Source organism: Phlebotomus papatasi, chromosome 2 (assembly GCF_024763615.1).
Source record: "Phlebotomus papatasi isolate M1 chromosome 2, Ppap_2.1, whole genome shotgun sequence".
NCBI lineage: Eukaryota > Metazoa > Arthropoda > Insecta > Diptera > Psychodidae > Phlebotomus > Phlebotomus papatasi.
In genome coordinates this window covers 86,599,202-86,620,263 of record NC_077223.1, presented here as the reverse complement: position 1 = coordinate 86,620,263, position 21,062 = coordinate 86,599,202, and the positions used below count along the sequence as shown (strand labels likewise).

At 33.6% G+C, this 21,062-nt stretch overlaps 1 protein-coding gene across 5 annotated transcripts in view; it reads left to right on the top strand.

Annotated features, from left to right (window-relative positions):
• Positions 1–1,813: 1,813 nt before the first annotated feature.
• The window catches only part of LOC129804857 (TRPL translocation defect protein 14), a 41,613-nt gene continuing 22,364 nt past the window's right edge, over positions 1,814–21,062 (top strand). For 2 of the 5 annotated variants that reach the window (XM_055852519.1, XM_055852520.1), the window contains exon 1: positions 14,006–14,071. Coding sequence is in view for 3 of the 5 variants with exons in the window: in XM_055852518.1 (XP_055708493.1) it covers positions 2,250–2,328; positions 14,004–14,071; positions 20,819–20,856 (185 nt within the window). In the remaining 2 variants the exon portion in view is untranslated. Of the gene's footprint in view, positions 2,329–14,003; positions 14,072–20,818; positions 20,857–21,062 lie in introns of those variants that run through there. The other 3 variants (XM_055852518.1, XM_055852517.1, XM_055852521.1) reach the window with 3 other exon arrangements.

Here is a 21,062-nt window from a genome sequence, read left to right as displayed (position 1 = left end):
GGAGTTCTGTAGAGCCTCCTCTTTGTTTTTCTTCAGGTATTTTTGCGATTTTTACTACCCACTCTGTCAGAAAAAGTGGTCTTCGGAATCTGGAAATCCTTGCAGCCTTTTCCAAGAGATTTTCTCCTTATCAGCTACTAACTGCTGTTGCAATTTTTCTCCGGATACTTAAGGATCTTTGCCGTTCTTGTTAACATGATTTCACTTCACAAAACCACCAAATTCATTCACAAAATCAACTTGTCCAAGATTTAATAAAACTTGTTTTGAAAGCAACGCGAAATTAAATCACTTTTCTATCCTTTTTAAATGTAATATTTCACAAATATTTTTTATTCACCTTTTAAATGGATGTATGTCCTTCGATTTTCACTATAGACTTAATAATATTTCACAAATTATCAAATTATTATTTCAAACAAAACACTTTGATATATTCCTAGCAACTTCCATAAAAAACGGAGAAAATTACAACTACCGTGTCAAGGTTATGAATATCACGCATGCAATACATTTTTTAAATTCTTCTTGCAAGTCACTCTTTGATTGTTTAATAACGACTTTTGCATTTTTAACTTCTCAAATAATCACAAAATTAGGTTTAATAATCTTTTTAATCGAAAATTGAAATATTTAATTGATTTACTATCAACTTTTTAAGGAGGTGTCTCACATTCCACACTGCTTTGTCCAACATTCCAAACTGTCTCGCTTTAGACAAATTACTCTACGACAAACGTGAAATTTCTTGAAATTTGCCATCTCTACCGATGATATATCAGTGCTCTAGGTTCACGTACATCTCTTCGTACAAGGACGTTTTTTTCGATCGTGACTTACCATCCTTCCTTCAGATACGAGCCCTTACCCTTATCTTTCTGCATAAATATGATAACAACTGAGAATCTAAACGTACTTGGCTTTCCTCTTAACGAGGGGGGAAGAGTCTCGGTCAAGGTTCGGGAATACTTAGTCCCAAGGGGATGCAAGACACACTTTACCACACACTCATTGACAGAGGAATATCCTTTTTACAATTCATTTCCCCGTGATGCTCGCATTTCTGATGAGCACTCAGATTCAGTGATTATTTCAAGTTCGAGTTTGCTTGATGCGTTCTGCTTTTTATGTGGCCTTTTGTTGCAGCTACACATTTGAAAGACGGTTGAAGCCTATTTTGTTTATAAACAGAGCTTCCTGTACAATGCCTCGGTAGTGTCACTGCATCCTCAAGGTTTTCTCGTCTGAGGATTTCGCTCTTTCTTCTTGCCTGAATAGAGATCACAATATCGGTTTCTCCATAAAGCTTCTTCAATTCGTAATTCATCCATTATTATACTTTTGAATTTTCCGTAGTTGCTGAAAATGCTATAACTTGTTTAGACAAATATATATTCCAAGAGACTTTTATAATCTAAGTTTCAGAATTACTATTTTGTGCTGATCAAAACGTTGCGAATTAGAAAGTTTCAGAATGATTGAGGGACATGTCCTCTAATCTTCTGAGGACTAAGATTTTTCTCCTCCTGGCTCTCTCGGACCCGGTATTTATTGGGATTTCATATTCGGCTCAAAGGACCAAAAATAATATTTTTGAAGCACCATTGATTAAATTACTTAATTAACTTTAGCTACCAAACAGTAAATTTGCATAAATAACAAGATTTATTTAGTGATGGGATTAAAAGTTGCGAAACCCGCAACAGGCAGAGTTTGATGATGATTTTTCTCTGAGTGTTTTCGAAATTCCTCGATGTGACGTTTCCATGCGAAAACACTGCAAAAAACAAAGCGATGTGTCATATTTGACAGGAAACAGTGTAGCAACGGCCATTTCAAGGGTAGTTGTCGAAAGGCGGCGTGAAATTCTGCGTGGTCGCAGTTCTTCACCGTCGTCCGTCGAAAGCAGCAGCAATTTTTTCCGGGAGATGAGTTTTCCTCCTCTCATTGTGTGATTTTCCACTGTGGATTCGAGTGCATGAGCTCAACGTGCAAACGCGAAAATGCATTTATCACTGGTATTGCTTTGATAAATACCACAATTAGTTGCGGCAGGCGGTGTGAGATTGTGTGAAAATTTGTTTTTCCCAAACCCATTTCGCGTGTTTTTAGTCGTGCTTTTTTGGGGGGGTTGAAAAGTCTGAGTGTGTTGGTAGTAGAGTTTGTGCATCTTTTGCGCGAGTGCGGGTGCGAGTGGGTGAAAATTTTGTTAGTGAAAAGTGCAGGGAGAGGTATAAGAGTTGCGTGGCATGCTCCAGAATCTTCCCAGGCGGATGAAAATGGAGAAAAATCAGGAGAAACGTGTTTACATGCTGGTGCTGACAGGAGGTAAGATTGCACCCCCATCGATTTTTTTTCTGTTATGCCCTGACTTTTCCACCGAAGCCACGTGCTTGCCTCTGGGCAGCCCAAAAATCCTGCCTATGGAAACAAAAATTCTCAACTTGGAAAAAAAGCCCGGAAAACGTGCTCTTGTGTCTGGTGTCAAATTTAGCAACGCAATTCCGCGCGCCAACCACGTTTTTCTCTCTCTCAGTTGAATCGTCAAACAAAATTTTTCCACGGTCGCCTGGGAAAATGTCTTGCAGCAGAGCGGGAAAATGTGCAACAATTGCAAAATTTCGCAATGGGCGGGAAAATATTTTAACAATTGGATTTGAGGCTATGACGCACATTTCTAGCTATTTTTAGCTGGGTTTTGTAACTTTGGATATGGAGGCACTCCTGCAGAAGATAGAACATTTCTGGGACTTTGTTTTTTACCCTCAGGGCACTATTTTGGCAAGGTTACAGCTATTGCAATCGAGCTGAATAGATGTCATGCTAGGATTGGGCTGGGATTTTTAGTAGCTCAAAGCTCACTTTTTATTTTTCAGATAGACTTTAGTCTATTGTGCTAGACAGACCTACTGCTTGAGCCAATAGACGACTTAACTCTTTCCGGACCGCAGCATATGCTGCAAGCAAATTTCACAATTTTTAATCAAAAATATCTAAGCTCAGGAATTAATTGAGGTCCTACAAAAAATATGTCACATTTGGACATCCTTATAGTTTGTAATCATCCACAAAAATAGGATTTTTATCAGTTCTGAATACTTAAAAAACATTGTTTTTCACAGAACATTCATATGCTGCTTTGGGTACTCTCGTCCCAAAAGAGACGAAAGAGTTAACGTGATTCTAATCAAAATAATGATTAAACTGCATTCCTATCAGTTTCCCACTAAGTCGTCTCTTAGCTTAGCTTAAGCCATCAGTATAGGACATAATACACGTTCCATACTGAAAGTTTACCATAGTTCAATAATATCTCCAAATTCTCAAGGAATCAATTTCAGTGGTTTTTTAGCAAGTAATAATAATTTATCCTTAATACCTATATTAACTTAAATAAAAATTTTCCCAAAGAACTCATGTTAGAGAATTAGAATTAGAGAAGTTTAATCATATGCCTAAACCATGCTGGAGGGGAATTCTGTAACGCTCTGGCAATGTCATATGACAAATTGGGTTAGAGTCTCAGGAGAGCTTTTTCGAAAATGCGATTCTGTAGCCGTGACATTGCCATATTTCAGCTCACGTGGCATTGTCAGAAGTCACATATTTGAGATTTCTGGCAATTCAAATGACAATGAATTTTGTTAAACAAATCAATCAAAACGTACTGTATTTTCATAAAATCATCAAGTAAAGGGATTTCATTAAAAATTCAATGAATTGCCTTTTCGAACTCATATGATATGACAAAAAAGCTCGAATGGCATTGTCAGGTTTCGAACTCACGCATGACAATGCCACGAAAATTACAGAATTCCCCTACTGGTCACACCTACGACTAAAGTCCAGTGACGACTAAACTCGTACATAGTCAATTCAGTACTTGATACACTATGAACACTGCTTATCATTTACTGACATTCATGAAATATCATTTGAGAGGGTTTTTATGTAAATATTTCCAAATAAATACGCGATTAAACTATTGAAAATATAACTATTGTGAAGTTACGCCACAATATAACTATTATTATTGACGAGAATAAGTGGCAGAAATTGACTTAAGTCTTATAATCATTACAAGTGAAGTAGGATATAATTTTACAAATAGTTTCGTTATCAATAGATTACATGTAGATTGCAATATCTGCATAAAAACTTAAACAGCTAAAATTTGTGAGTGCGTTGCAATAAAATGCTATTCTGCGATTGTAATGTGTCATGAACTGACTGACTGTAGTAAAATAAAATAGGTGTAAAATAGATACATGGATCAGCCCATAAATGAGGATAGTGGTATCAATACACTCAAGGATCAGGTCAAAATTTGGGGGAACAAGCTGAGCTTCTAAATTCATGAGGTCTATATTACAATTTGGGCACTCAATGGGTCAAGTGGTAGAGCACTCGTTCTATGATGCAAGTGTCCCGGGTTCGAATCCCCTTTAGGTCACCAGGAATTTTTCTGGCGTTAAAGGTGTTCGGATTGCATCCAGTGACCTTCACTGCAACTTGATTCCATGTGCATGGGACTGACAACCTCATACCGTACAAGTAAAAATAATAATGCATTTCTAAAAAATCCCCTTTTGGGAAGACCTAATTCCTTCATGGAATGTTGTGCCAGCATTATTATTATTATTATAGTACAATTTATGAGGATTGACGATATCAACGATTTCAAAAAAAAAATCGATTAAGTCATCATTACTTTTACATCACCTTTTAAATGAGCTACTCCTTATGGGCTCTACAGACTAGATAAATTTATGTCCATATTGAAGTGTTTTTCCTACACAAGCATAGGCAATTTGCTTCAATATGGACATAAACTGCTCTAGTGTGTAGACGCCATTACTCCTTCACGTTCCATTTCAAAATTGTCATTATTAGCTTGACGGTCACGTGATTCATCTCGTGAGGTGATAGATAAAAAGTATGGCAACAAATAAGTTTAGCAAGTAGATAAATAGAAATCTTCATTTGCATTGATTAAAATAGTAAAATACTTGCAATAAAGGGAAAATTAAGAACTGAGAATTTTTTTTACTGATCGAAAATGTTTATGACATTTCAAAAATGTATTAAAATTGATTATTTAGGCCATCATGCATGAAAAGCGATGTTATCAGTCACATAAAATCGTCATGCGCTTATTGATTTGATATTAAGATATCATGTAAGGAGTCATGTTATAATGGCCCTCTGCACTTACCATCATATCTAACATTTAGGTCATGAGGTTTTAATGTTGTCTTTATATTGCAAATTCAATGTTATAGATATGAAATTTTATCTCTAAATTCACCTTAAATTCAACAGCATTACTTTTATTGTTTTTCTTTCATTCACACAAAGTAAGCTTGTGGCCGACCTGCGTCCCCGTAGACTGTACGTTTTTGAACAGAATCTTCTTTAAACATAATATTTTACATTATGAGGCCATACATATGTACCTTGTAATTTACATTTTATAATTGGAATTGAACTTTAGTAATAGTCCCTCCGTTCCGAAATAAGTCGTACGTTTGGGGAAACGTACGACTTATTTTGACATTTCCTGACAAAGTTGGAAGCCTAGGCCTTTTTTCCTAGGTGCAAACAGCGAAAATAAAAAATGTGCCTAAAATTGCAACTTTATGATTTCTTTCACATTTCCAGTGTCTTTTCGAAAAAACACCCTCTATATAGAGGGTTTATCAGGTATAATACTTACCGTGAAAATCTTTTACTGGAAGAGGGTGGTTTTTTTGCGTGAAGAAAAATTCACAAAGATTACCACCTTGACAGCTCGGGAAAATTTAATTTCTCAGTTTCGTAAAAACATCAGTTAAAGTTATCGGGACATTGGGAATTCCTCATTGTTTTGGGTCACACCGTGCAGGTCGCTTTGGAATATTTAATCCATCCAGAGATTCCATTGAATAAGTTCACAAGAAAATTGGGATATTAGACATTTTTCACGAATTGAGATTTCAACAGATGTTTTTGTTTTGCTTCTGTCAAATCAAACATTAAGCCTAAAACTGCTCATAGTAGGTGTGATTCTTTCATTGCCAATGCGGTGAATTTTGAGCATTTCTCGTCCAATTTGTCTTGTTTTCAAGTGGAATATTCCACATTTCACTTTAAATTTGTTACTGGTTTTGAGAATCAGTGATGTTCAAAACATGTACTGTAAAACAAATTGCAGGTTTAAAGAAAATCCAGGATTGCAATAGGTGTAATTGAGAGAATCACACGTAATTGACTGTCAGAATGCTGCGAAATATGGTTTCCCTAAGTATCACAAAAATATGTTAGAAAAATATCATAAAATTGATTTGATAACGCATTATACGTTCTATAAACGATTAAAGCAAGTACATGGAAGTTCCATCTAAAAACACTGATGTGCAAATTTTTGATTCCGGTTTAATGTTTCCGGTGAAAATGAGGCGTACATAGGTGGACAAATTTTGTACGTAGCTGAGCAAACCGGAGCAGCTTCGTAAAAATCGCCACTAAATTTTAATTTTTCTCTAGAGCAGAGGTGTGCAAAAACCGTTGAAAACGAATAAACGTCAAAATAATTTTGTTCAGGTAGCGTTTTGATCATTGCCGTACAAGTTTCATTTGACGTTTGTTCGGTTTCAAACGGTTCTTGTACACCTCTGTTCTAGAGCAAAATTTGAGGATTTCCAGGGATTTTGTGAGGTGAAGTAAGAGATCTTTTTGACACAGTGAGTGGTGCAATTGATTCGACTAATTAATTACAAATCTTAATCTTGAAACTTGAGGATCATTTTCCGTACGAAGCTGCACAACCTTCCTATCTAAACTTATAAAATTCCAATAGAATTCCGTTGAATTTCATTAAAAATCTCAATTATTTAAAGATGTTTAAATAAAAATCACAAAGAATTCAGACATAAAGTCGTTTATCGGGACTTTGCTCACTATCGTCTGTCGAGAAAAGAATAAATTGTGGACTATTTTTAGCCGAAAAGACTCACTAATTTCCCTCTTTGCGTCTTTTTCTCCTCTGGGTTCCCTCATTAGGCCCACAATTGACAGATAAATCGCGACAAAAGCGAGGAAATATTTTGTTCTTATTTATCTTGGAATTCCCACAATTTTCACCCATTAAAAGCCGCAATGAATTTTGTTGCTGAAAAAAAAGGCTTCTCCTGAGAGACGTGAGGCACAATCTCATACGTTGTGTCTCTTTCATCGACAATTGGGTCACGTTTTCTATAAATGACATCCCTCTTTTTTTTTGGCACTTGACGCAACAGTGAAATTGAGGGATAAGAAGATCGGGAGTAAGGCTTTTGGGGAATGAGACGAGAGATTATGTAGTAATTCAATGTCATTTTCTAAAAAGCAGATGCACTGCTAAATAAACCTAGAAATTATCAAGAGAAATAAAAATGATTTCGAAAGAACAGAGAAAATGAAATGTATTTTATGTTTAAAAAAAAAAGTCGTATTTTCACTTTTTTTTTACGACTGGCGATCATATGAGAGGAAATTACGTAGACGACGATGTGGTGAAAAGTAGAAGAAAAGTATAATTTGGGATTTTCAAGGTTAGTCCGCGAATGTGAAGAGCACGTGGCTCGTGCTTTCTACCTCGCATTGTCTCATTCGCAGCACGCAATCGTAATCGCAGCTGATGAACCTAATCAGTCGTTATCTTTTATTTTCGCACAATAACAAATGCTTTTGATAGGAAAAATATTCGTTTATGGAGAATGATGAGCAGATGTAGTATTATTGCTTAGCGTGGTCACAAGTCTGAATATTATACATTGTAAAAACAATATCAGTCTATTGGATTATATTACTTCTTGAGAAGTTAAGAGGTTATTATATTTGGCATTAAGGTATCAGAAGAATTTATTCTTTAGCAAAATTAAATAGGATTAATATGTTTCAGCTAACCTTTAACGTAGTTCAGAAATTACAACCCGTTATAGCGTAAGTGGTGTTTTTCTGAGAAGTCTTTCATTTGGAGTATTTGTTAAGCAAATTTGCGAATTCGCTAATGTAAGCAGCATTAAGCCAATGACCCAAGAAATATTTAAAAGTCAGCTAAATGATCTCAGTAATAAATGTCATTCTATTTTTTTTTTCTACGATTCAAGTAGTGTAAATTTATTTAAATAAGTCTAAGGTAAGTGTGCCAAATTCCGGCCAGCTTGTAATTTCGGCCACATTTTTTGTTCCTCGAATTTCCATGAATTTTTAATTTTTACATACTCTAGAGATTATACAATGCAAAAGAATAACAAAAAATGTAGCTTCGACAAACAAGATGACGTGAAAAAGATATTGGAAGAATTCCCGAAGGGCAAGAAACTATGAGAATGAAGGTGGTCGAAATAGGGCACCAAAGCTATGTCTACATTTTTATTCATTTTAAAATGTATTAATAATGATTTTAGAGTAAATAAAGGCGATAAACTGTCTACAAGGTTCTAAGCAACACTCCTTAAGTAGAAGGAATGAAAAAAATCAATTTCTATTAAACATATTGCATTTCAAACTTGAGATTTTGGCGCTTGCATGTAACTATGCCGAAATTTGGAACACTTACCCTATAAGAAAACACAAATCTCTTTTAAAAAATATTTTAGTGGTATTTGGGGCAAAATGTGACAATCCTGAAATACAAAAATTCAATGTTTCTCACTACAAAAACCACCAATAATGTTTCAAATTCTTTGGCTAAATAATACTGAAAGCGAAGTGGGGCATATTTGTGGAGCTCAGAGGCAAAATGACACATGTGCTATGCTTTAGCCATAGGATATGTGCAATTTTGCCTCTGAGCTCCACATTTGAACTAGGGTTTTTTTTCCTATATTGTCTTTATAATTGGTTTCTTAATTAATTCCATTTGAAAATGAGAGAAAATGCCTTTTTTCGAAGGTGTCCTAATTCAAAGGTTCTTCATGACCCCCTATCCATCCAAGTAGTAAGAATTTTGGCCAAATGTTGTACCACCTGGACTCCACTGAGAGCATGTACGATATGATATATGTATATCATACATGTGTTTCCTTAATAAAATAGCCGATTTTTGCTCTGAGCGTGTTATGTAATCCCTCGATTTTGTCAGTCCCCGGGGACCACTTTTTCCAGCATATCTTTGGGTTTCTGACGATGTCAGAGACATGACATAACGCTGTTTGTCCGTTCGTCCGATTGGCGAGAGCTCTAGACGGCAAACGGTTTGAGATAGCTAATTGGTACTTTCGGAAGACCCTCCCACAATTCGGCTCAAAAACTATTAACCATATTTTTGGGATTGCTCGAAAACGTGTCATGCGATTACTTTTCATTTGGATATGTTTTAGATATTACCTAGGCGGAGATTTCGTAAAAATACGAAAATACCGTAGAAACATTCCTAATTAGTGGTTTTTTCAAGTTCAAAAATCTAAATGACTCTAGGCAGCATATTTCTCAAACGAAGGGGTCACGTTTGGAGTCGTTGGAAAGGTCTTGGAATTTTTAACAAGACTGAACCGGTTAAAATCGGTTCTGAACCGTTAATGAATTATAACAAATTAATTATTATAAATGATAACGAATTAGGTGTGATTTTTTCATAATCACACTTACTGTTTTCACCAAGTTAGGCGACCATCTTCTATCGGCTTGACATTCAGAGTGTACACTGAGTTAAAAGTTAAAATAGCATTCCGGAAATGTTAATTTTACCTTGCATTATTGATCCGAAATAGGTGTAAATGTTATGCATTTTAGGTATATTATGGGTTAAAGTTACCCTTTTTCATGTTAATTTTACCCTTAAAAAGGTGTAAAATTAACATTAAAAAATGTTGATATATTTTTACACCTAAAAAGTGTTAAATTTATGAGGAAAAAAAGCTAATGGCGCCCCCTTTTTACTCAGTGTATGTATTTAAAGCATCCTTTGAGCCGAAAATGAGCAATCAAATTTACAGATATCAGCGGCTTTTGTGATATTTTGAAAAATGTAGGGGAAAGTGCTCTCCTTTCGAACGTTTATGCCTTGGAATAATGTGAATTTCTTTTATTTTTTGTAAGAGATTTACACTAAATTATCACGAAATTATCAACAATTGATGATAAGCCAACTAATATTTAATAGAAATGTGTAAGTGTCTTAGGAAAACTAAGAGAAAATTCTCGTTATTCGAAGGCATGAACGTTCGAAGGGAGAATACTTTCCCCAACAAAAAAACACGTTTTTCTGAATTATCTCGGGAATTATTGCACCGATTTCGATTCTATCAGGTGCATTTTGTAGATTTGTTTGAGTAGATGAATTTAACTCATCTGGAGAGAAAAAAGTGTCTGAAGGAATTTTTCGCGAATCTTTACGGACCGCGGAATTTGTCCCGGATTTCAGCGGACCTCTGACATTTTCATCGATCTTCGCGTAGGGTAAAGTGGTACAAGTTGGACAGGGCTTTTTTCTTGATAAATTTAGTACTTCATTTTTATTTGTATATTTTTAATGCTTTAGTTTTATAATTTGGTTTCTTGTGCTTAAAAACAAATTTTGTACTGTATTCATCAAGAAAAAATCCATGTCCAATTTGTACCGGCGAATTGTCCAACTTGTATCACTTTACCCTACAGCGAAAGTTTTCGCGTATTTTCGGGAACCGCGGAATTTCTTGCAGATTTTCGCAGAACTTAGAATTTTTCGGGGATTTTCGTGGACCACGGAATTTTTCGCAAATTCTTGCGAACCGCTAATTTATTTTCGAATTTTCTTCATTTTCAAGTGAAATTTGGTATAATCTCAAGCCTAAAGAAGGCTTTAAATTGATGGCAAGTTTGAGACTTCTATCTTTCATGTTTCCGAGATATTCGTCTTTGAAATTTTTCAGATGTTATTGTGCATTTCTCGTAAAATTTTCTTCCAATTTGCAAGCAATCCGACTTGCAAGCATTTCGAGGTTGCTTTTAACCCTTAAAGGACGATTGGGTCACCGGTGACCCAAAAAAGAAATTTTTCCTACGGCCTTCTAAAGTTGTGTTTTGCTCTAAAAAGTCTGAAAAAGTGATTTTTTCTGACCCCCAATTTTTGACCTTTTCGTCCTTAAAGGGTTAAAGAATCTCAGCTTCGAATTTGCCTTCACTCCGAATTTGCAGTGAAAGAACCACACCTGCCATAAGCTCATTTAGGCTTATCACTGGCGTTCTATTCAAAAGTTAATTATATTACTCCTGAGGTGTATTATAAGCAATGTTTTGAGTGATTTACAAATCGGTTGTGAACCCGTAATTAACCGATAAGTAATTTTCGTCCGAAAATCAGATTTATTATTCTCGAAATAATTTTGGGCAATCGTTTGAGTGATTTATAAATCGGTTCAAATCGGTTTAAAACCCGAAAACCGTATATGATGCGAAAGCATTTTTGAAGTAGGGTAAATTGGTACAAGTTGGACAATGGCAAAAGTTGGAAAATTTCGCTGGGACAAGTTGGACAGGCAATTTTTTCTTGATAAATACAGTACTAAATTTTAATTAGTATATTTTTCTATGTTATAGTTTAATTATTTGGTTCCTTGTGCTGCAAATAAAGTGAAAATCCATTCATATGAATAAGATTTAACGTATAAAATTCTCACCTCAATTGACAGTGTAACTTTTCACCGTCGAAAAAATACATCGATCGGCCATTTTTTCCTAATAAAAACACAAGAAGAGTGACTTTGGTTTTTCGGTTCTGTTGACATTTCTCAATATTTCTGGCAAATTTTAGTGGAATAAAGTGTTTAATCTCGATAGTTAACGGTACGTAATGGTTTTATTTGATATAATTACTAACTGTATGAAGAAAAAGTGCTTATTTGAAGCGTGAGCAAAAGTGACAAGTTGGACATCCGGAGATACGATTGTATTGCAGCGGTTTTCTTTTTATTTCAGATGGGTAAAAAGGCAAATAAATTGAAAAAGTACAAATCCTATACTCAAGACCAAGTGAACAAAGCACTGGAAGCTTTTCGTCAAGGAAAGTCACTAAGTCAGGTGTCAGTATTATTTGGGGTGCCAAGAACAACACTTTTTAATAAGCTGACCGGGAAATGTCCGGAAGAATGCTCTGGGGGAAGGCCTCCTACGCTGCCAAAAGATATAGAAGATGAGCTCGTTGAATGGATTTTAGGATGCAGTGACAAGTGGCATCCTATAACAAAAGATCAAGTTCTCAATACTGTGCAAATTATTTGTAAGAAGTTCAAGATTGTCAACGAGTTCACCGATGGAAGGCCAGGATACTCTTGGTTCAAGAGCTTTTTGAACAGATACCCAGAATTGAGACTTCGTACACCAGAAGCATACACAACCCAAAGAGCTGGTATTACCACTGAGTGGTTTGAGAAAACTCATGAATATTTAAAATCCAAAGATCTTCTGGAACTTCCTCCTGATCGCGTCTTTAATCTTGACGAAACGGGTGTAATGCTTTCGCCCAAAGGTGGACAGGTATCTATTATTATTCTATGGAGTTTTTAAATTCACGTTTGAAGTTCTTTGTGACAATTCGTATGATTAAAGAAAACTAAAAGAAGAAGCTATGCAAGAAAAAAAAAAGAATTACACTTCAGAAACAGGAAGAAAGGTTCAAAATAAAAGAAGAAAAGGAGCAAAGCAAGAAAATTAAAATATCCAAGAAAAAGATTTAATAAATAATATATATCTAAGCCTTAATGTTTTTTACTTTTTAATTATACACTTTACCCTAGTGGTACAATTGATTCAGTGTGTATGGCATTCAGTAAAAAATCTTGAAACTTGCACAACCTTCCCCTACGCATTGTCCAAATTCCCACGTCCAACTTGTCCCACCCTGTCCAAATTATATTGTTTTGCACTCACGTATTTTTCTTGTATTTAAGAACTTTTCAAACTGTTTTTCAAGAATTTCCATGAAACGGTAATATTCTAGAAGAATCAAGGAGCAAATTTATGTATGTCATCAGGGAAAAATGTATTTATAATGTCTTTAATCTTGTATCAAAGTTCGAGCCTCTGGAAATTGTTCCAATTTATGCAACTTACCCGATTGCATTTAAGTCACGAATTCAAACACTTTGCAAAGCCTGGAATGCTTTGCCACTCCTTTTAAATTGGTAACCTATATTACTATAATTATAAATAATAAATAATTTAAATTATTAAAATTAAAGATGTTTACTTTTTCGACTCATTGTAATATTCGAATTTATTCATAAACTTATGCATCGCTCTTTTTTTGAAATAAAATGTTTCTCCTTACATTGCAAAATTTTAAAATTAGATTTAATAACTTAGTCATGTTCAAAATTACTAGCCAAGTTATTTTTGAGGATGTTTCTCAATAACGTCTTATCAGTTTCATTTCGATATAAATTTATCGAGTAGATTATAAAGAAATGAGCAGATGTAATGGTAACCAGATGTTGAACTAATCTAAATATCACAGTGCAAATAAAATTAATTAAATATGAGAATTGCTAAAGCCAAACATACCATTTGCTTAAATAACTTATTCTGAATAACAATAGTTTAAGAATAGAAAAAAAATCAGAATATTTTAAATACTTATGGCTTTGTTTGACAGTAATTCCTATATATTTATTAAATAAGAAAAGTAATTGTTTTTTCCAACGTTAAAGTTTCTTTTTATGGGATAGAAAGAATTTGTACAAGTGCATTTACCATAAATTCTTCAGGATTGTTTATTAAAGTCATTTACGTATTCATATCTTTAATGAAAAAAAAGGTAGAAATCTCATTCTTTCATTTAAAAGTGAAGTGAACAAATATATACAATCTCTTGAGGAATTATCATTCTTTACTTTAATGTGTAGAATATTATTAATATAATTAAATAAATTATATAGTTCTGTTGATGCTCGTCAATCTGGGTCACAAATGCATCAGCAACCACTTTAATTAGATAAGACAAATTTGCCGTGTCATCATGAGCAATTAATCGTAATAAAGTTATTATTTTGTTTCTTTCCCAGGACCATGCGGAGGTAAAACCACCGGTCAAGCGCGTTTGAGCACATTTTTCGAGAATCTGGGATGGAAGGTAATGAGAAATTTTGCTATTATTATTATTGTTATTATTTTTCATACGCGTAGTTATTTGGTTCTATCGGTTCTATCTGTGCGATGAGATGAATTTGGGAATGGGATTTTGGATTTCACGACAAAGTTTGTAAAATATCTCCCAAAAAATAAAGTTAAGTCTACTGATAAGAAGATTAATGCTATCGAATTAAGAGACTTTCTTGCTGTTGACTTGGGATTGGCTTTCTGGACGAAAGTGGTCTTATCGCGAAACTCACCTAAATACTTTTAAGTCCTTGGGGTGTTAATTGATTTTGAGAAAGAGCAAAAAAAGCTAAAATATTTCGTGAACAAATGTGATATCTTTCAAATGGTTTTTTTTCTTATAATTCGTTTCCGTCTTCTGTGAGTCACAAGTTTTGTGCTAAAATGCGAACTGAATGCTCTATGAGAACATTAGACGCTTCAATAAGCAAAATATCAACGTGGTTTTTATAGTCTTTTGAAGCATTATTAAATTTCTTCGGAATAATGCAAAATAATCAAAATTAGGATTAGTTATCTGAATGTTAGATGAATAATTATAATTACACTGAGAAACAAAAGAGGGTGCGATTAACTTTTGTTCCTCATAACTTTAACACTTTTCGGGTGTAAAAATATATCAACATTTTTTAATGTTAATTTTACACCTTTTTAAGGGTAAAATTAACATGAAAAAGGGTAAATTTAACCCCCAATACACCTAAAAATGGTAATATTTACACCGATTTTGGATCAATACTGCAGGGTAAAATAAACATTTCCGGAATGTTATTTTAACTTTTTCGGATTTCTCTCACAGTGTAGAAAAAAATCTGCTCAATTGCTTTTTTTTGGTTATTTTGGAATTTGAAGCATATTTGACGCCACTAGCGGCAGTTAGGCGAACTTTGGATATTCCAATAAGTTTAAGATACTTATTACTTTTCCAAAATTCAGATGAGAAGCAGCTTTAATATTTAAATTTTTTTTTTTTAAATATTTAAACCTTCACCTGAATTTATTACTTTATCTTGTTTATTTTATTTATTTATTTTTTTTTATTTATTAAGTTGTACTTTATTTTGTATTTAAGTAGCTTTATCTTAAATAAATCAATTTTTTAAGGGGAAAGCCTGAATTACATGGTCAAAAAACTTGATTTTTTATTACTTAAATGGCTTAAATCCATAGATAAAAGATTTATTATTTCTTGAAATTTATTCATTGCTTTTTACTAATTGTTTCTTTTTTTGCAAAATGTCTTGCATTAATAAAATTAATTACTAATAGAATATATCGTATGGACAGAAATAATAATTAAATTATGCAATTTAGTCAAATAAAGTCGCTTTATCACTGGAATTATTAAAAATTGATATATAGAAATTTAGCACATATTGTCGTAACTTCTAAAATCTTACAATAAAGTAACAATAAAATCTTATTGTGTTACTTCTGACCCTTCTGACACATATTTCTGTATCTTAGTTTTTAAATATTTTTCTAGTTAACTTATGGTTTATTAGTGGCACTTTTACTATTTTGATTCAAAAATATCGCATTCAGGGCTCGTTTTAAGAAAAATAAAGCTGACTTAAAAATATTATCTCTTAAAAAGTTGTCAAAAGGAAGTTACGACAAATGCTGATTTATTAAGTGACGACATGTTGCAGAAGATAATCCGTTAAAAGCAACGAATATTTTTCAAAAAAAAAAAATCATTTTGTTTAGGGATGACAATCCAACCTTCGTGGTTAATACATGCTTCACTTACCTTACGCAAAAAAAGGACATGGCGAAGCTTTCGAATTTGCCATCATGGTAAAACTGGGCTCGAACTCACGAGATAGAACTGTCCCTGAATTATGTTTTTGGGTGTATATACTGGTTTATTAACGATTAAATTGATTCACAAATCGGAAAACAATTCTGAACTAGAAAATTGTCTGAGAAGTGTGCATTTTAAAATGTTTAAAATGTTGTTTAAAAATGTTTAAAATGAAAAGGGGTATTCGAGAAAATTAAATCAATTACTATATTATTTCACCAATTCATTACCGAATGGGAGTGATACAGCTGGATGTGAAATGTCAAAACCTTCCAAGAAAATACAAATTAAACCAAATCGCTTGAAAAATTTGACCCTTCAAGGTGATTGTTCTTTGACCTTGAATAATTCAAAATGGCGAATTTTCCGATCATAGGTATGCTTGAGTTAAATGTCCTCCTAGGCTACCTAACATATCCGAAAATAAAAGAAATCGTAGGATCCGTTTTCGAAATAAACCAAAAAACATGGTTTTGATGAGGGGGGGGGGTTTAGAGGATACAGAAAAAAGTTTGAAAGTAGTATTTTTTATTGGGGATCACTGAAGAGCGGAAGCTGATATCATTTACCACTTTTACCGCTTCAGCTCCAGAGCGTTTACAAGTTTTAAAAGAATTGGATTAAGTGCTCCCAAAATACGAATAAAAAAAAAGAATCTGAAAAAAGTTCTGTTTTAAGGATTTTCTCCAGTTTTTTTTTTTTGGTTAAAATGTATAGTACACTTATACAGGCTTCAGACCTAAGGCTTAGCTATCTGACTTAACTCCTCTAATTCCTTATTAGGCACAAGTTTTTAGGAAATTCGTCGGTTGCGTCTACCTCTGTCGTATCTGCATTTCTTTTGTGTCAGCATTTCACGCAAGAAGGGACGTCTGTATTGTAGCTTGCACCAAATGCAGATACGACAGAGGTAGCCGCAACCGACGAATTGTTGTTTAGAATTGAATATTAAGGGCAAATGATCCAATAGATTTTGAAAAATCAATAAAATCGCTTGTTATTTAGATTTTTGAGACCTTCGGGAACTAGGCTAAACCTCCAGTCTGAAGTTGGCATTACTCTGAATGCATATTTATAGTCTTGTAAAAATCTAGTTGATGTTGTTAATATAAATAAATGTTTGGCTATCCCTATCGCTATGGAAATTTGTAAAATTTTTCCTTTTACAACAAGATATCCTCGGTTAGAACAGCAACTATGCTAACTGCATTTTACTCTGTGTCTGCATTCGTTGTAAACGATGCATCGCTGCTTGGCGTTTGAAACGAATGTAAACATAAAGCAAATGCAGTTACCACAGTTGCTGATCTAACCGACGATATCTTGGTAGAATCGAATTCAGGAAGATTATTGTACAATATTCTTGTAAAAAAATTCTCAAAATCTGGTTTTAAGAGAATTTCTTAACAGATGGCGCTGTAAAATAGATAGGTTCCTCTTTACTTCAAAATAGTCTTGGAATGTTTTCTTTGAAAAGGTTCAATAATTCATTAATTAATTAATTGTGAGTAGGTGTTCTGTCTGGAAACCATTCCTAACCAAAAATTTTGCATTTTTTGGTGAATGAAAAGAAAGAATTTTGACAAAAATGAAAAGATTTTACAAGGATCCTAATGACTAGAGGGTAGGCAAACATCTTGTTACTTTTCGATGTGGGCTTACAAGATTTTACAAGATTTTTACGAGTGATTTTTATCAGAGTTTAAAGAGTGAAAGTGATGAGGCGCTTTAGAGATCAATTCATTAGCCAACCATTTTGCAAATTTATTTTCGAAAAATTTATTTGAGCTTATTTTACATCCAAAAGAAATACGAAAAATAACTAATTTTTGGCCTCTTGATTAAGGCTCCCCCCTTAAGGAAGATAGTAATTTCTACGATTTTCTGATAGATTTCAACGGTTTTTTTTTAATATTTTGAATTTACAGTAGAGCCCCGCTATAGGCCATCGCTCTATAGTCCACAATTTATCGACACTTGATTTCAAAGCACTGATTTTAAGTTAGGTTTTATTTTTTAGTCCGCGACATGCAATGTTGTCGTAATTATTTTAATATTTTTAGCAAACTTTAGACTTTAGACTATAGTGCGACCCAAGTGTCAAATCTGGAACCAAATATGGCCTATAGCGAGGCTCTACTGTATTCTTATAGGGCAGACTGTCCTTTGAACAATCAATTAAAGTTTTCCTCGGTGGAGACAAGAAATTCTTTAATTATCGCTGTTTTCTTTATGGGGTCTGTCATGGTAAACCGGCGGCAACCGCAGTAAAGTATTAATATTGATGAAAAATGAATTAAATTGAATTCTATTGTATCTAGAATATTTCGATTTAGAACATGCAAGGTTTGTCAGACTACCACTAGTGGCGTTCAAGTTACATTAAGAGCTCGATACAGATAAATTTAAATGCAGCATATGCTTCTTCAAAAAAGCCAATTGAGTCGTTTATTTTGATTAAAAATTTAGTCTTTCTTCTAAAATATTTCAAAAAACATGTATAAATTTTTGTTTTAATTGAGATTTAACTTAAGAATCTTTATCAGTTGTTGGTGAAACAGCAAAAAGTGGCTTTCCATTCCAATTTCATTTCCTTGTGGATGTTTTTCAAGCAGATGTTTGCTGATGATTATTTTTTTTCGGAAAAATTGTGCAAACATTTGAATGAATTTTTTGGTAAATAGAATTATCTTGTGTCGTGCCAAATAAAATGATCCAAATCAATTAATTTATTCGCCTACGATAATTGCTTAGTCAACTGACGCCACTTTCTTCAAGGTGAAAATAATTTTTCCGCTAAATTAACTGACGTCGACTGTTGATAAAATGTATAAATTGCTAAAGAAAATATGACATTGGGACAAGTTGTTCATTTTGCAAAATGTTTTGAGGGTGGAATAAGTTTATTTGCAGGAAAAAAGTTGGTAGGGGTTGGTTATAGAGAAAGAGGGAGGGAAAATTGAGAATTGGATGCACTAGTGACTTTGTAATAGAATTATAATTAGATGAGGGGATACCTTAGAAGATAGTTTGTGTGACACAATTTTACCTTGAGTCACGTAAATACTTTTAGTATTTTTTTTTCTGTGAGAAGAAAGTTAAAATAGAAGGGAAAGGGTGGAGAAATATTAAAAGGAGGGAATTTGTTAGAAGGACGATCGATTGATGTTGAGAAGTTTCATCGGGAGAATGGGAAATTGATAGAAGTTTTCAATTTGATGAGAAGCCAAGAGACTGTCTTCTGTTGGATGTTAATTAATCTAATAGGGTGACTTTTACTTTAGTATTTTTCACGATGGGAGATTTTGAAGAGAAAAAAATTCTAGGCTTTTTTTGTTGAGGGGAGAAAAAGAATTAATGGTGCTATTCCAATGGAAAATGAAAGAGGGAAATTCTTCTGTTGGACATTTTTTTTAGTACATGACTGTTCTTATGTGCTTCTACTTTATCGACATTTCTCTCCGTTGGTTTCTGTCTCGACTGTTTTGCACCAAGGCAAAACGCACAAGAGAACAGCCATGTACTAAAAAAATGTTAAAAAGAAAGATTCCCTTGTTTTTTATTGTTCACAAGTTCTTCTGCATTATCAAGTTTTCATTGTGTTAGTTCCTGTCTCGACTGTTTCTGCAGATTTTTATGTGTTCTAAAACCACCAAACAGTCGTGACAGGAACTAATATAAAGGAAAGTCGATAATACAGAAACACAGAACAGTAAAGTTCTAAAAAATATGCTAAAACAACAGAAACGGTGACTTTCTCCTGAACATTTTTTTAGTACATGACTTTTCAAGTGTTTCTTGCATTATTTGTGTTGTTTTCTGTCTCGAATATTTTCCCTGGTCTTTGTTGTGTTCAAAAACCACCAAATAGTCATGACAGGAATCAAGCCAAAGAAAAGTCAATTATACAAAAGCACGTGAGGACAGTCATGTACTAAAAAATGTATAAGAGAAAGAGATTCACCCTTTTCTTTCTTTTTAGAACGTGTTTTTTTTTAGCCTTGTACTGTTTTTAAGTGTTTCTGGTTTCTACATAAGCGAATTTTCTATTGGCTCCTGTCATGACTGTTTGGTGGTTTTAGAACACGACGATGACTAGTGAAAACAGTAGAGACAGCAACCAACACAAAAGAATGCGAGAAACACTTGAAAACAGTCATGTACTAAAAACAATGTTCAGGAGAAAGAGTCACTTTTTCTGTTTTTTAGCATATATTTTTTTAGAACTTTGTTAATTCCATGTGCTTCTGCATTATCGACTTTCCTTTAAATTGGTTCTTGTCATGACTGTTTGGTGGTTTTAGAACACGGCGAAAGCTACGGGAACAGTCGAGACAGCAACCAACCAAAGAAAAATCGATAACACAGAAGCACTCGAGAACAGTAAAGTGCTAAAGATAACATGTTCATTTTTCATTGGAATAGCACCATTGTACTTGTCATTTGGTAACAAAGTAGTTTTCATATTTATTTGTCTCGGTTGGTGATAAAATTATCATTATTTTGTTAATTATTTCTGATAATAAAATAGAAGATCACGCCAGTATTTTTAGAATGACCTTGTAGAGATGTTGATTTATTTACTTTTACTATTAACAAAATATTTTTTTTTGCCTGAGAAAAATCTTTTATTGCTCTGGGCATTTTATCACAATCAATTAGGACAGATTAACTAAAAAGCAACCATAAATAAAATTGTTTTCTCATTCGACGAAATCATGGGATTAACTTGCGATTAAAATGTATAGAAAATTTTTAGAGAGTGTTTATTTATTATTTATTTTTTTTTTAGAAAAATCACTAAAATTTCCTTTATCTAAAAATTAGTTTTAGCAAATAACTTTTTTTCCAATTCAAGCACCGTCTCAATTGACGGGTTTTTCTTCGTTTCTGGTTCAATGTTCATTTTTTCAGGTGTTCCGAGTGCCTGAAGCCGCATCAATTTTGCTGAGGTACAGTTCAAATTTACCACCAAAAAACCACAACTTTGCAAATTAAAAAAAAAGTTTGAAAAAATACATAAATTGAGCAATTCACCAAGAATCTGTAGTAATTTCAATACGATTTAAAAAAATTAGCATTACAACAACAAAAAAAAAAGAAACGTTGAACAGCAACTATATGCCTGAATTGTAATACTTTCTGTCTTAGTATTAGG